The following is a 15769-nucleotide window of genomic DNA, read 5'->3' as shown; positions in this document are numbered from 1 at the left end:
AAGTCCTTAATCTTGCTTCTTGATTGATTGAAAGCACAAGTATGTGAATGATGAAGCTCAAGGTGGCTCTTGACTATGGTATGAGTGTTTGGATGTTGCCTGGTGTCAAGAGTGGGCGAAATGACCCATTGGAGGGGTATATATAGGCAGCTCACACAAATAGAGCCGTTGGAGAAAAGCTGCCAGAAAACTGCGTAGCGTCGGTTAATCCGACGTACCCCCTATTGTCATCGTCAGTTTAACCGGTGAATGTAAACTGCCTCTTCTGAAAACTAGCCGTTACAACTGGGGCAGATTAACCGACGTAGCATCGGTTTAACCGGTGAGTGTAGTTGTCCACTGAACCACTGAAAAACCAAGTCTCTGGACAACTGCACCGACGTTAACTCAAACCTATCGTCGGTTTAACCGGTGAGTACAACTTTTAAATTCCTCTGAAAAACCATCTCACTGGTCAATTGCACCGACGTCTTGATTCAAACAGCGTCGGTTAATCCGGTGAATAGAACTTGAATTTCCCTGGAAAAACCAACTCTGGACCAATGCACCGACGTTAAATTCAAATACGTCGGTTTAACCGGTGTATTGAATTTGTCCAGACTCTGCTGACTTCGTTTAACCGACGTATAGAAAATTGAGAGCGTCGGTTAAACCGGTGTATAGACTTTTTCTGATTTTGTCTTTTCTGATTTGAGTCTTGAATGAAATCCAAATATTCTTGAGATATAGTTTGAGAACCACTTATTTGAACTTCTAGAAACCTGAGTGACCATAGTGTGCATCCATTTTCAAATGATCATGTCCATGCTCAAGTTACTTAGCCTTAACCCCTCTTAATAGTGCGATCACTATAAAACTATAAAACCTATACTAACCTAAGTGTCCTTCTCAACCTTGTGACACTTAGGACTAGAAAGATCCTTAGCCTTGACATATATAAGTTGAAAACCGAGATCGCCTTTTAGAATAACCGAAATTGAGGGGCCTCTTTTGACATATGACCAAATGAGCGATAATGATCTTTTAAGCTGCACAAACTCATTAGTCACAATAATGGTTGTCATTAATCACCGAAACATACCTTGAGGGCCTAGATGCTTACACATGATTTAATTGGCGCTATTCTTTTCTATTAACTCTTAACTATTCTTTTTTCTTTGTGTCTACAATGCATTCTTTCTCTTTACTTCTGACTGTTTTTTTATTCTTTTCATTTTTCCCTACTTTTCATTCTCTTTTTTTACTTTTCCCTACTTTTTATTCTAAGTCTGCATATACAAATTTATTTCAATGTATAAATAAGACCGCATATTCTTTTGTTCGAGTTTAAGAGTGAGTCATATGCAATGTATACTAATTTTATTTGCATTGTAGATTAACAAATTGGTGTGTGAAATGACTTATTTTCTTTTATATGCTAATTTGCTTAGAATGTGTATATGGTTATAAGAATATTTTTTTATGACATAGATGCATTTATCTTCAAGTAAAAGTATTTGTTTGTGTATAACTAATTTATTATCAACGCCAAATTAATTGTTTGTGATATTCAATTTTCATTAGCTATCCTATACAATAAATGTTCGTGATGTATAATACTTTGTTCATTATACATTATTATATGTTCATTATATTTACTTTTTATTTGCAGAAATAATATTGTTCCTAGGATCTGTCGGTGTTTTTAGCACCGAATAGTGATTCTCGTGGATGCGTGTTTAGTGGCGAATGGCAATGCAGGAAGATACAATGATTTATACTGGTTTGGGCCGCTTGGAAATGTAATACCCTACATCTAGTTCATGCTGCCCGTGTATCTTGCACTTGTTTGTAGTAGTGGTTACAAATGGGCGAGGTGAGGGACGAGCATCCTAAGTCTCTGAGATCGGTGGAAAGAGGGAGTTTGTGGCTAGACGGATTGCTCTCGTCTGGTTAGGGCAGTTTCCGGCGTGAACTGCTCAGAGTTCTTGCTTGCCTCTTTCCCAGTGGCGAGGGAGTGTCCGTGTGTTTCGTGGTCTGGTCGTTGGGCTGTCTATCGGTCGATCGAGGCTCGGTCTGGTCACTTGATCGGCCTCTCGGGATCGGATTGCCTCCTCTCCTTCACGTGGAAGCCCACCTTCCTCTCTTTATACGACAGAGAGAAGGACGGAGTACAACAGAGAGAGAGAAAGAGAATCTACGCGCCTCCTGGTCACTCTAGTCTTCATGGGCCCGCCTGGCCCTATCATCACCGCCCTCCTCCTCCACGGTCGGGTTTGCCTGTCCGCGCGGTCAGCAAAGTGGGATATGCAGCGGTACCTTAAATGTGGTGCGGCAAGCCCCTACCCTATGACCTACTCTGTTGTAGGCCACGACGGGGAAGGGTGCTCCACTATGCACTGTCTCAGCGCATACCGTGTCAGCCCACTCCCAGTCACCTGTCAGCCCACGCCGCTATCAGACCCGCGTGACTCGGGTCTTGGAGGGTCCTTACTCTAGGTTGGGTGTGTTTCCCTTGTCCGGCCAGTCGCCTGTTGAGGTGGGATCCTTCCCGTAGGTCGGGCGAGGCGGAGCCCTCCCATGTAGGTCGGGCTAGTTGGTTCCGCCTCGACTATCAGTTCACCTGATAGAGTGACTTAACCATCTAACCCATCGTCTTTGAGTATCCGGAATATTTATACCCGACAGTAGCCCCCGAGCCTTTGTAGGGATCCTTCGCTAGATCTCGGAAGGGGTCTAGCTGCCGGGTATACGTGCCCTTAGCCAAAGGCGCCGTTTGTGCTAGGTGAGCGCGAGCGCACCCAATGGGTGTAGCCCCCGAGCCTCTGGGTGAATCAAGGATTCACACAAAGGGTCATCTTGTCACGGGCTTGCTTCTTGCCGTTGGTCGGGAACGGTCAGGTCCTTCTTGAACTCCAGTGGGTCCTTCTTGAACATTTTATAGCATCATGAATAGAATCCGCAAGCACACGAATAACGTTGAAACTTTTACCCAATAGTATTCCAGGATATCGTATCCACAGGGAATGTGAGTATATTTTCTAAGGCATGAGTTTGTCCAAGGACACCACACTACCGAAGAGGTAAGGATCGGAGTTGAGAGGACTTCTAAGGCTCAGAATTAGAGGTAAGATAGAGCTAACTAGTTGTTTACTTCGCATTATCAGTGTCGCCTGGACAAACTAGAAGTTCTGATGGTTGGGCTACAATCATATACCTGACGTGGAGGGTTAAAATGATACAAACAGGATTATCACCACCTGCAGGCTACCTCTGCAAACCGTGGGGTCATACAACAATCACTAGGTAGAATGTAGTCTAGACACCACGTCTAGGCTGCCTCTACTAACTCTAGAGTTGATCAAGAGCATTCATCCTTATCAGGAGTCATTATCAGGAGTCATCTCTAGAGGAATCCACTAAACTAGTGAATTATAGATCCCATAAACAACTAGCATACTAGCACAAACTTAACTAAGAAACTAAAGCACAGAGAAGATCACGAGCACTTCCTATGATTGATAAGCATCTGTCGAGATACAAGTTGGAGAAGAGCGCCGACATATTGACGCCCCTCCTAAGTACCTCTACCCTACCTAGGCAGCACTACTCCTCAAGAATGAGCCTAAAGCTCAAAGGAATAAGTGGAAACTCAAGAGGAGAGTTGATGTGGGATATCTTCATTTTTACTCCCCTCCTCTACTATTTTTTAGAGGGAGTAAAGGGGTGTCTTGGCCGGTAGGAGACTTGGGGCACCCGAAACCACCTTTAGGGAAGCACCAGAGACAACCACGTGGAAGATGGAGATGAGGGGTCCAGAGCCAGTTCGGCTGACCAGTGGGATCGGTGGACCCCTGGCCACCGCCTCTGGCTGGGAAGTTGCTTGAAAGGTTTCTATGTCGGTTCTTGGTGATTGGGCTGAAGATATGTCGGTTTACCCCCTGGTGGGCCCTCTAATCCGTGTGCTGCTGCGTGTCGCGCTCTGATTGGTCGAGAAGGTGTTACCTTGGATTGACGACCTGTTCATGCACATGGCTATGTTTCTTCTCATGTGAGCCTATCAAGTGGGCCCTTTGATCCTTTTTCTTGCTAGTGATTGGTTGGTAATTTATGCCTCGGATCACACTTATTATTTTTTTCTTTTTTGCCCAAATTCACCTACACACATTTTCAGACCAGCATATGTGGAATTTATTAATAAATCATCATTTGCTATCATTTATTCCCTTTGATGCTCTTATCTTGCGCGATAGTTGACAGTCAAAATGAGTCAAAATAGACAGTCAACAGGGGAGTCCCCTCCTTTGGTCGGGCGAGGCGGATCCCTCCCATGTAGATCAGGCCGGTTGGTACCACCTCGACTATCAATTCGCCTAATAGAGTGGCTTAACCATATAATCCCTTGTCTTTGGATATCCGCAATATTTTATACCCGGCAGGATCCAAAATCAATTATTTAGTTTTGAAGTTCTTGTCATAGAAAAATAATGGTGCAATTCAAATTTATGTCAATAATTATATTGATGCAATTCAAAATTAATTTGGATGAACAGTTTAATAGTTATAACTTTTTAAGTTTTCAATTTGCATAATATATATGATGTCATCTTCGTTGTCTTCTTATGCATGCGCAGAACCTCTCTCCTATTTTACCTGATCCCGGGGCACCCGACCTGATAAATCCGACCCAACCTGCTTGAAAAAACCTGGCCCAACCAAGTGACGGGTTGGGTACGGACCGAAATATTTGACATAGAAGTCAAAAATAAAAAACCAATCCAACCCGAAAATTGCACACAAAAATGCGAGGTAAACCGACCCAACCCAAACCCGATCCGACCCAACCCGACCCGACCATGTCATAAGTCGGGCGCGGGCAAACATTTTTTGATCGAAACCTGAAGTGACCCGACCCAAATCTGACCATACTCGACGGATGATCAGATCTAGCTGACAACATGCATGCAGCAAATTGTTGTTCATGATGTTCATCAATGTACTATTATTTATTTGTCAGGTTTAATATTTTGTTCACAAAGAGATATGCATTTGTTCGTACTATTTCATACATTCGAACTTTGTGAATATTTGAAAAATAATTCTCAAAATATAGTCAAGTTGTCTTGTTTTGAAAATCTTGACGCAAGAAATATAATGGTACAATTGGAATTTAATTTGGATATATTTTCTGAGGGATTTGTGGATTTTTTCAAACTTGTTTGCACGTGGAGGATGTCATTATTTTGTCTTTTTTGCATGCATACACATATCATTCACTCTTCGTGTGCAAATATTTAAATTTAATGAGCTGAAATGCGGTTCACCACACATAGAGCTGCTTCTTTAGGCAAAAGCTGAAATGCACTTCACCACACAGAGAGCTGCTTCTTTAGGCGATGGTGCGATATCCTATCGCCTTCGATTATATACTACCGCAACTGTGTTTGGTTGTATGGCTTGTTGTAGCCTGGCTGAGAAATTAAGCGCGGCCAATCTAAGCTGGCTAACTCAATGCAAGAGATACATATTTGATTGCATGTATTTTTTTCATTCCAAATTGTAGGTCATTTTGGCAAATTTTGATATATAGATTTTTGCTATGCATCTAGATAAACACTATATCTAGATGCATGATAAAAATTATGTATCTACATCTATTTGAAATAATTAAAACCCTTCTCACCAAAATTAGGCCCACGTATCTCTCACGAAGGTCCCACTTGTCAGATCTAGAGGTTTGGCGAAAGAGGATGATAACCTATATTTTGATAGAAGAAAAATGATTCCACCGAAATGCTAATACTTTTTACACCAGCAATTTCCTATACCCACTCTTGTACCCGCATATTACTTTTCTTTGACACACTTTTCTTTGCACATGCAAATTTGCATCATTATTTGTTTTAAAAGGATAATAAATATATTATTATTTTATTGAAGGAAAAGAAAGACATATATTATTTATGGAAGAAAAATATTTATTAAATGAAAGAAAAATTAAATACGTGCCCCACACATCTCCACTAGTTTGCTAAAACTGTATGATTTGAAATCGGAGGGAGTACTAACTAAGCGTGTTTATTGGATTGATTTTGTGGTTGTGGTAAGTTTACCGGACTCCCGATTAGTTTGCAGACGGGCTGTGGTATGATCTCTGGCCCACGAAGGCCCATCGTTCCAGGTCCGTATGAAAATATCTAGGTACTTTATATTTGAATCCTTATGAAAGTAAAATATATACACAACATCTCAGCTACACGACTCGGCGAGGAGGATTGCATAATGCAACTGAATATGGACTCCTAGTGGGGCGAAATGCAAAAGGTAGCGCTTCTCTGGACATGGTATAAAATCTGCGCGCCGCTCCCCAAACCCACCCTAAACCCTCCGGTCCGCGACCCGGCCGGAACCCTAGCCTTCACCGCGCGCCGCCGCCAGACCACCCCGCTGCTTTCCCTTCCACCTATTGTCGAGCCGCCGTCCGTATCTCCTGCGCTCGGTAAGGAACCCTAGCCCTTGATTGCTTGATTGAATTTCTCGTTCTATTCCGCGGGATCATGGCGTCGTCTCGAGCACTCGAATCCGATTGTTCCGTTCTCCCAAATCGGTCCAATTCGCTGCGGTCAGCGGGTTTGCTGGCGGCTTGCTTAGTGGTGGAGCGCGAGTAGCAGTTCATTATGACCTGTTGATTTTTTTAGATATCTGTTCTCGACCCTGTGTTTACTGAGAAAAAATTGCAATATTAGGACTGCAAACATTGACCACTCGTGAATTTGCCACTCTATTTCGTTGCCACGAGTACTGGAATTTTTTTTTGTTTCTATTTCGTTAACGTGACCGATGCCACGAGTGTACTCGGTAACTTTCATGTTTCTCCTTTGTTATGATGCTCATGAGGAATATGCTAATTTTTAGTTTTTCATTTGTTGTACTGTTGTTATGCATTATCCTTAATTTAGCCCATATTTTCTGTAGAGCTTAGCTGAGCAATTATGGGCAAGTCGAGCAAGAAATCCGGTGTTGAGGTTGCACCTGCAGCTGTCTCGGTCCCAGAGGGCTAGTCTGCAAAGAAGGGTAATGTTTTGATAAGTAGTGGAATAATTCTTTGTTAAGTTTGTCTCCCAGGCTTTATATTTACATGTGTTATCCCATGGTGTGACAACATATTTTGATCCGAATGAACAGGGAAGAGAAATGCAGAAGATGAGATTGAGAAGGCAGTCAGTGCGAAGAAGCAAAAGACTGTACCTGTAAAGGTTGAGCCAGTGAAGAAGCAGCCCCCTCCCAAAAAAGTTGAGAGCAGTAGCTCTGATGAAGATTCTTCAGACTCTGAAGAGGAGGTACCACTGTTCTTTCCTTTTCGGCTCACTCATCCCCTTCCGTTAAAAACTTAAGTTATAATGCTTCAACTCTTAAGATTAGTTTGCTTTACAATGCCACAATAGATTGGATGACACGTTTACTGTATTTTTTGTATTGTTGTTATTTTCTGCATGCTATTGATTGATTAATTTGCTTTCTCTGGCACTTTTTGAGAGTTAAGCTTGCCTTGGCGGTAACTCATACTTATCCATATATTGTTGCAGTTGCCTTATTGAATATGTTAGACAATGTTTGATGCTATTTTTGAAACAAACGATTGCACAGAAATCTAATCCTAGCATTACTTGGTATCTGTATGCAGTTTTCAGGATATCTAAACTTGAGATTCGTTGGCTTTTAGAATATCCTTGACATTACTTGGTATCTGTATGCAGTTTTCAGGATATCTAAATTTGAGATTCATTGGCTTTTAGAATATCCTTGACATCCACTAATTCGTTTGTTAGATGTTTGCATTATAGTTTCATGCTATTAATACTTGAGGTCTAAATAGCAATCATGTTTAAAAAGCAACATGGTAGTGCACATTTTGGCTTTTTCATTGGTATGCACTACAGAGAAAATTATTTTTTTATGGCATTGGTGTGTATGTCTTGTGTATGGATGGGATCTTTGTGTTCTTTTGATTTCCATTTTCAGCTTACTAGAAAATGAAATCTTTGCAGGTTAAGGTCCAGCCAAAGAAGGTTACTCAACCAAAGAAAGGCACACAACCTGCTAAAGAGGAGACCAGTGATGAGAGCAGCGATGAGAGCTCCTCAGATGATGTAAGTGTTATTCACTTTCTTTTAGGGACTCCTTTCTTATCAATCCCTACTTACATTTTGTTCAATTAAGGAACCTTCCAAAAAACCAATTGCTTCAAACAAACCTCCAGCTGCTGCTGCTGGCAGCAGCAGCAGCAGCGATGAGAGCAGTGATAGTGGTGATGATAGCAGTTCTGATGACGAACCTGCAAAGAAGCCCACTGCCCTTACAAACAAGCCTGCTGCGGTGGTTAGTAATGGTTCCAAAAAGGTTATGTCTGACAGCAGCAGCTCAGAAAGCAGCTCGGACGATGAATCTGATGAGGATGAAGTAAGTATTTACTAGCTATTTTATCTATGTGAATCTTGAATGTTTTTCTTACCCGTTGTCTGCCCAACCTACCTTTCTGCATGAGCAGTGGTTGGAAAGTATTTCATAACTATTGTGTTTGTTATCTTCCATGTTTTGAAACTGTATATACACATCTCTGATAAGCTATTAAATGAAATGTCCCGAGTGTCTTTGTAAGATAAAACAATTATATGGAACGTATATGTAATGTTAGATTAGATTCTTGTACTATTGTGACACCGCTGTCCGGAATATCTATGCAGTGTCACAGTTGTGAATTCTTTTTTGCATTTTCGCTGACATTTGTTGCCCTTTCTTGCTTTTCAGGAGCCTGCCCCTCAGCTAAAGAAGCTGTCAGTTGCCTCCATGCAAAAGAATACCCAAGAATCTGATAGCTCTGAAAGCGATTCCGATGATGAATCAGATGAGGTAATATGTTTGTGGATGCACATGTTGTACTTGCCTGTTGATTTGATTCCCTTCTATAGGTGTTTGTATTGGAAAATATTTCAGTTATAGTCCTGACATGAACAATTTCTTAAGGATTCACCTGTCAAAGCTCCAGTGGCTGCCAAGAAAAAGGAAGAGTCGAGTGAGAGTTCTGAAACTGAGTCCGAGGATGAGGTAGTAACCTTACTGCATAGGTCGGTGGAGGTTTCATACTTGAAAACCACTTTCTAATAGAGCTGTATTTTCTATGTGTCTTCAGGATAACGATGCTAAAACAGTAAAGCCAGCAAAGGCTGCTCCTCCTAAGAATAAAGAAGAATCTAGTGATAACTCAGAATCTGACTCCGAGTCAGATTCGGATTCTGATGAAGTAGGTCCCCTTATTTGGCTCTACTCTTGTTAACTTTCTATTTTATGCGAATTTTTAAATTTGTGTCAATTGTTTTTACAGCCTGAAAAACCTACTGTTGCTGCGAAAAGACCTCTAGCAACAGATAAGAAGAACAGACAAGTATGCTTTCTCTTGCTTGTGTCTTTGACTTTGAAAAATTCAATGTTTACCCCCCCTCCAGTTAATAAAATTATATGTATATGCAGCGTACAAAAGTTGGATTGTTTTTTAAATGGTTTTAGTACCATGTTAAGTTTGTAGCAGTCGATAGTATATCATAACTGAAATTAAACATGAAAAATATGCTTTGGGGGCTTCCCTATCACAGTATGCCTTTCAATGAAGTTAGTAGTTTCACTTGTCTGTGATATATTGCTGCCACTCAATACAAACTTTTTTCTCTCTCTTTAGTCCAGTGACGAATCTGATGATAGTTCCGACGAGAGTTCTGAAGAAAGTGATGAGGAGCCTCCTCAAAAGAAGCCAAAGGTACTCTATCTTCATGTTAGCTCTGCCTTTGAATATTTTGTTTCACCTGCTTACTGTTCTTCTGCTGCTGCAAAGCCTGCCACTAAGGTTTCAAAGAAAGAAAGCAGCAGTGATGAAGATAGTGAAGAGGAAAGTGACAAACAGGCTAAAACTCCCAACAAAAAATTGGCACAGAATGAAGTATTTCTACAATCTAAACTGTTCTATATTTTGGTTGTTTCATATTAGATGGGTTTTTGACAAGTGTATTATTTCTTGCAGGCCAAAACTCCTGCCAAAAGCCAAACTCAGTCTGCTGGATCAAAGACGATTTTTGTTGGGAATTTATCCTATAGTGTAGATCGTGAACAAGTGTAAGTATATGGAGTGTGTCAATTTCTTTTCTTTTTTTTTCTTGAAATGTGTTGCCACTAACATCTATTTCCACATCCTGTAGTAAGCAATTTTTTGAGGAGGCTGGTGAGGTTGTAGATGTTCGTTTGTCTACTTACGAGGATGGGAGCATGAGGGGCTATGGTCATGTTGAATTTGCTACAGCTGAAGCTGCTCAGAAGGTGAACAATCTGCTTACTAATTTGGTACTCAATGCAGCTTAGTGAACTTTTAGATCAGAAGACCTCACTGCGTCAAGTTCTATTTGACACCAACAGTTTCTGACACTCAATGCATCCATGGAAGAATTTGTTAATGAACTCTTTTTTTCTCAACTTAGGCGCTTGAGTTTGCTAATCATGACCTGATGGGACGGCTTGTGAGGGTCGACATTGCTGTTGAGAGGGGCGCGTACACTCCTAGCAGCGGGTGATTCTTTATCTCATCTTTGGTGGTTCTCCTATGGGGAATGACCGATTCAGTGTATTACCAATCATTATCAGTGTGGCCTGAATTTAGTGTATTACTCAGGAGGGACAACAGTTCTTTCAACAAATCTGCTCCAAGGTCAGGCAACACTGTATTTATTAAAGGCTTTGACACATCTAGTGGAGAGGACCAGGTAATTTTATGTTTTGTCATCATTGCGTTTCTATTTTCTGGAACCATGTCTCTTTATATCTGACATTTTTTCTTTGCTAGATCCGAAGCGCTCTTGAAAAACATTTTGGCTCATGTGGAGAGATTGTTCGGATTTCAATTCCAAAGGATTATGAAACTGGTGCACCCAAAGGGTCAGTTGGCTCTTCACACATCAATGCTTTATCCCAAAAGCTCCTTGTTGACATGAGGCTTTGCTTGGTTTTTCAGGATGGCATACATGGACTTCAAGGATCCGGATTCCTTGAATAAAGCATATGAGCTGAACGGAACTGACCTTGGTGGCTACAACTTGTACGTTGATGAGGCGAAGCCTAGGCCTGATAACAACAGAGATGGTGGCTTCAGTGGTGGCAGGCGTGGAAGTTTCAGTGGTGGAAGAGGAGGGAGAAGTGACAGGGGCCGAGGTGGTGGCCGCGGACGTGACGGAGGACGAGGGGGACGTGGATTTGGAGGAAGGGGTGGAAGGGGTGACAGAGGCCGTGGAGGCCGGGGCACACCATACAAGCAGAGTGCTGGTACAGCTAGTACAGGTAAACTCTACTTTTACATCCCAGGTGTAAATTGCGTGTGTATTCACATTTGTTTTAGCTGCTCAGATTTCTATCAGCTGTCATAATAGAAAACTTGTTGAAGCTGTGTTTGTTGGGAACGCTTGATTTGTAACTGCTGTTACATGTGGTTCAAAATTTTCAGGAAAGAAGACGACATTCAATGATGACGAGTGAAGCATTGGCATGCGACTATAGTGAAATGCGAACACCTTTTGTCTTGTACCCAGAAACTTCTATATGTTCTCCTATTTCGTGCTGTGCTGCTTTGCAGTTTTTGACATTTTCTGAACCTCTTTTTCACACATTAGTTATGAAAGTATCTCGTGAACGTGTGATATGTGATGGTACATGTGCAATGCATTTTTATGATAAGGAGGCTAGTATGTTCTTCTATTTGGCCTTTTTGAAGTTTAGTTATTGAGATCTTGTGATGCTTGTGAAGTTTATGCACTGCGCTGGTACAGTTGTGCACATCACACCCTGGGAAACAGTTACAATTTTTTTTCCAATTCCAGCTTGCCAATTTCTCACTTTGAATTATCAATCTGCCGCTAACAATTGCAGGTACTAATGATCAATCCGAGTTAATCAAGCCTCGAGGTTTTGCTATCTTGGCATGCAAATAAAAGAGAGCCTGCTTCTGTACAACTGCAGCACGTTACCCTTGCGAGCTGGTCAGGTCTTCAACCCTGATCGCGGCGAACGGCCTGTTGAGCACCGACAGCTTCCGTGCCGAGAGCTCCTGGGCGACGTTCCGCATGGTCGGCCGGGCCTCGGGGTCCTCCCGGACGCAGGACAGGGCCACCACGAACGCGAACACGAGCTGCCCGGCCACCTGCCCCGCGGGCGGGTCCAGCCTCTGATCCACCGCGTCCTTCAGCAGCATCGGCTCGCCGGCTCCAGCGCCGTCGCTGTGCTCACTGGTGTACGGGAGCCGCGTGTGAAGGGAGCTGATGAGCCCGCCCGGGTGCCTGCCCATCAGGATCTCCAGAGCCACGACGCCGAAGCTGTACACGTCGCACTTGGTCGTCACCCTCAGGTACGCCAGCTCTGCGGCCAAGAACACACCACCCCGTTCTGGAGTCAGTGAGCAGCAGCAACGCAGTGCGCGGCACGATGCCGCCGCCATTGCGAGTTCCGTGCCTTTACCTGGCGCCATGTAGCCGTAGGAGCCGGCGACGCTGGTGCAGCCGGAGCGCCCGGGGGCGAGGAACCTCGCCGTGCCGAAGTCCGACACCCGCGGCTCGAAGTCCGGGTCCAGCAGCACGTTGTTGACGGTCACGTCGCGGTGGATCATCGGCGGCGAGCAGTCGTGGTGGAGGTACGCCAGCGCGTGCGCCAGCCCGCCGATGGCGCGCACCCGCGCCGCCCAGCCGAACTGCTCGCAGCTCCGCCCGGCCCCGTACAGCACCTTGCCGAGGCTGCCCCGCTCCACCAGCTCGTACGCCAGGTACATGTACCCGCCCATGGCGCAGAACCCGTGCAGCCTCACGATGTTCCGGTGCCGGACGCGCGTCAGCGCCCGGACCTCGTTCTCGAAGCTCCTCTCGCTGATCCCCCAGCACGCGTCGCCGGACTCCGACGCGTCCAGCCGCTTCACGGCGAGGCTGTGCCCGCCGGGCAGGTCGGCCCGGTACACGCTACCGAAGCTGCCCCTGCCGATGCAGTAGGCCTCGTGGAAGTGCTCCGTCGCCGCGAGGATGTCGCCGAACGAGAACTCCGCGTCCTTGCCCCAGATGGAAGCCGTCAGAGCCGCCGCCGCGCTGCCGCTCGCCGTCGTGTCCGCGCTGTCTTTACCGGTCGGCCGCCTCCCGCGGGCCAGCGCGCACGCCACCGCGGCAGCGGAGGCCAGCAGCGCCGCGGCGGAGACCACGCTGGCGACGACGATGATCCGCCGCCTCACGATGTGCCGTCTGGAGGCACCTCCGATGGGATCCAAGCGACAAGAATCCAGGCCGGTGATGTCACCGCACAGGCCCGGGTTGCCGCTAAGATCCAGCTCCTGTAATGAGGCCATCTTTCCGAGCAGAGCCGGGACACTTCCGGTCAGGTTGTTGTGGCTCAGGTTCAGGTGCCACATGTGGGCGAGTCGCGTTAGCTCCACCGGCACGCCGCCGTCGAGACGATTTCCGGCCAGGTCCAGCCGTAGCATCCCAGTGACGTTCCCCATGGACAGAGGGATCTGTCCGGACAGCATGTTGTGACTCAAATCCAACTTGAGCAAAGGCAGCTCACCGAGCTCCGGCGGTATCGTTCCAATCAGACGATTCGACGCGAGGCTCAGGTCTTCCAATGCAGTCATGGCGCTGTAACTGGCCGGAATCGTGCCGGTGATCTTGTTGCCGTCCAGGTGCAGGTACGAAAGGCTCTTGAACTGAGCCCAGTGCTCCGGGAGCTGGCCGTCGAACAAGTTCCCGGACAGGTCAAAGTAGTAGAGGTCAGGGTGATGCGATCCCAAGATCTCTGACACGTCGCCGGACAACCGGTTCCTTGCCATCCGGAAGCGCACCAGCTTTGTCAAGTTACGGTAGCAAGCGGGCACGGTGCCGGAGAGGTGGTTGTCATCAAGGCTAAGGTACCGGAGGCGGGGCGTGCTGCACAGCCCCGCAGGCAGCCCGCCGGAGAACTTGTTGTTCGACATGCCGAAGATGGACAGGTTCCGACCGAAATCCGACGGGATGGTGCCGGAGAATAGGTTGTCGAAGGCGACGATGCCGAGGAGGTCCGGCAGACGGGTGAGCCCAGCCGGCAGCTCGCCCTCCAGCATGTTGGTGTTTATGGAGAGCCTCTGCAGCGCCGTCATTTTCCCGAACTCGTCGGGCAACCGGCCGGTGAGCTTGTTATCGTACAGCCTCAGGGTAGTGAGGCTCGTGAGGTTGCCGATCGTCCTGGGGATCGTGCCGGAGAACTCGTTCTCGGAGAGGTCCAGCACCGTGAGGCTTGTCAGCCTTCCGATGACAGGCGGGATCACGCCGGAAAGGTTGTTGGTCGCCAAGGAGAGGAACTCGAGCCTGGACGACGCCGCGACCTCCTGGGGTATCCTGCCGGTGAAACGGTTGCCGTCCGCCTGGAACACCCTGAGATCTGTCCAAGACGTGAAGTAGTCTGGCAGTATCTCGCCGGTGAGCTTGTTCTTGGAGACGTTGAACTCCCGTACTCTGGTCAGCTTGGTCAGCGACGGCGGCAGCCCCCCGGAGAGATTGTTCCCCGCGAGGCCAACGACGGTGAGGTTGGTGCAGAGGCTGAGCTCGCTGGGAATCGTTGACTCCAGCTGAGTGAGGCTGACGTTGATGCGCTCCAGGGACCGGAGCTTACCGAGAGCAGCAGGAATCGTGCCGCCCAACGGGTTGCTGGACAGCTCGAGTTCTCGTAGCCCGGAGACGTTGCCGAGCACCGCCGGTATGCCGCCGGCGAGATGGTTGGAGGCCAGGACAAGGCTGTGCAGCTTGGTCAACTTGGCGACGCTCGCCGGTATTTCGCCGGCGAACTGGTTGGACGAGAGGTTGAGGAGCTCGAGGTTCGGCATGTACGCCGGCAGCGTCGCCGGGATCGGCCCCGACAGGCTGTTGTTGGACAGATCGACGGACCGGACGCTGAGCAGCGGCGCGGACACGTTGGACGGGAAGAACGGCCCCGCCAGCGCGTTGAAGCTGAGGTTGAGGCTGGCGAGGCTGCTGAGCGACGCGAGGTCCAGCGAGCCGAGAGTGCCGGCGAGGCCCGCGCCGGCCACGTCCACGTCCACGACGCGGCCGAGGGAGTCGCACGACAAGCCGCGCCACGCGCACGGCGCGGTGGCCACCGCGGAGCCGTTCAGCGACCACGAGGCGAGGGCGTCGGCCGGCGCCAGCAGGCTTGCCTTCCACCGCAGGAGCGCCTCGGCCTCGCCCCGCGCCGAGTCCGCTGTGCGCAGGGAGGACGACAGGAGCAGGATGAGGAGCGGCAGCAGGAGCTGACGCGCGCGAAGCGACAGGGCGGTGGCTGGCCTGGCCCGGCCTGCTGGACGGCGGCGATGCATCGACATTCTTGCGTCGTTGGTCGGCATACATGCCAATCAGCTTGAGTTTTCCGGCGGCGCCGGCCAGGTGGTGCCACAAAACTGCGTTTCCTCTGTGGAGTATGTGCGCGCGATTGGGGAGACAGCAACTCACCTCTAAACAGTTTTTTATTAAAAAAGGAAAAAAAGTTCAATTTACTCCCTTCAAGTATAGCCAAAGTCTAGATGACCCCCTAAACTATAAATTGGTTCAATTTATCCTCTAAACTATGCAATTTAGTCCATTTTAACCCTATACACAATTTGTCTTTTTTGTTTCTCCATACATAGGTTGAATTTTAATTTCAAATTTTGCAGAATAACAGTGGACATCACAATGCATATTAAAAAATTATTATT

The 15769-nt window shown here is 46.8% G+C and overlaps 1 protein-coding gene and 1 pseudogene across 2 annotated transcripts; one reads left to right on the top strand and one right to left on the bottom strand.

Moving 5' to 3' along the window:
• Positions 1–6959: 6959 nt before the first annotated feature.
• Positions 6960–11778, top strand: LOC120687907 (annotated as a pseudogene). Its single transcript, XR_005680904.1, has 16 exons — positions 6960–7053; positions 7165–7319; positions 8028–8129; positions 8200–8439; positions 8788–8889; positions 9004–9084; positions 9170–9280; positions 9362–9421; positions 9713–9790; positions 10052–10143; positions 10227–10344; positions 10503–10591; positions 10694–10784; positions 10865–10956; positions 11033–11355; positions 11519–11778. The product of XR_005680904.1 is annotated as a nucleolin 2-like (transcript).
• A 40-nt stretch (positions 11779–11818) lies between these two features.
• On the bottom strand, positions 11819–15437 carry LOC120687905 (MDIS1-interacting receptor like kinase 2-like). The gene has a single exon (XM_039969994.1). It carries the CDS (start codon positions 15416–15418, stop codon positions 12035–12037), a length of 3384 nt encoding a protein of 1127 aa, XP_039825928.1. The 5' UTR covers positions 15419–15437; the 3' UTR covers positions 11819–12034.
• Positions 15438–15769: the final 332 nt, after the last annotated feature.

This window comes from Panicum virgatum, chromosome 9N (genome assembly GCF_016808335.1).
Source record: "Panicum virgatum strain AP13 chromosome 9N, P.virgatum_v5, whole genome shotgun sequence".
In the NCBI taxonomy this organism is placed as follows: Eukaryota; Viridiplantae; Streptophyta; class Magnoliopsida; order Poales; family Poaceae; genus Panicum; species Panicum virgatum.
The sequence above is the reverse complement of the archived record's forward strand: the minus strand, read 5'-3'. Positions and strand labels throughout refer to the sequence as shown.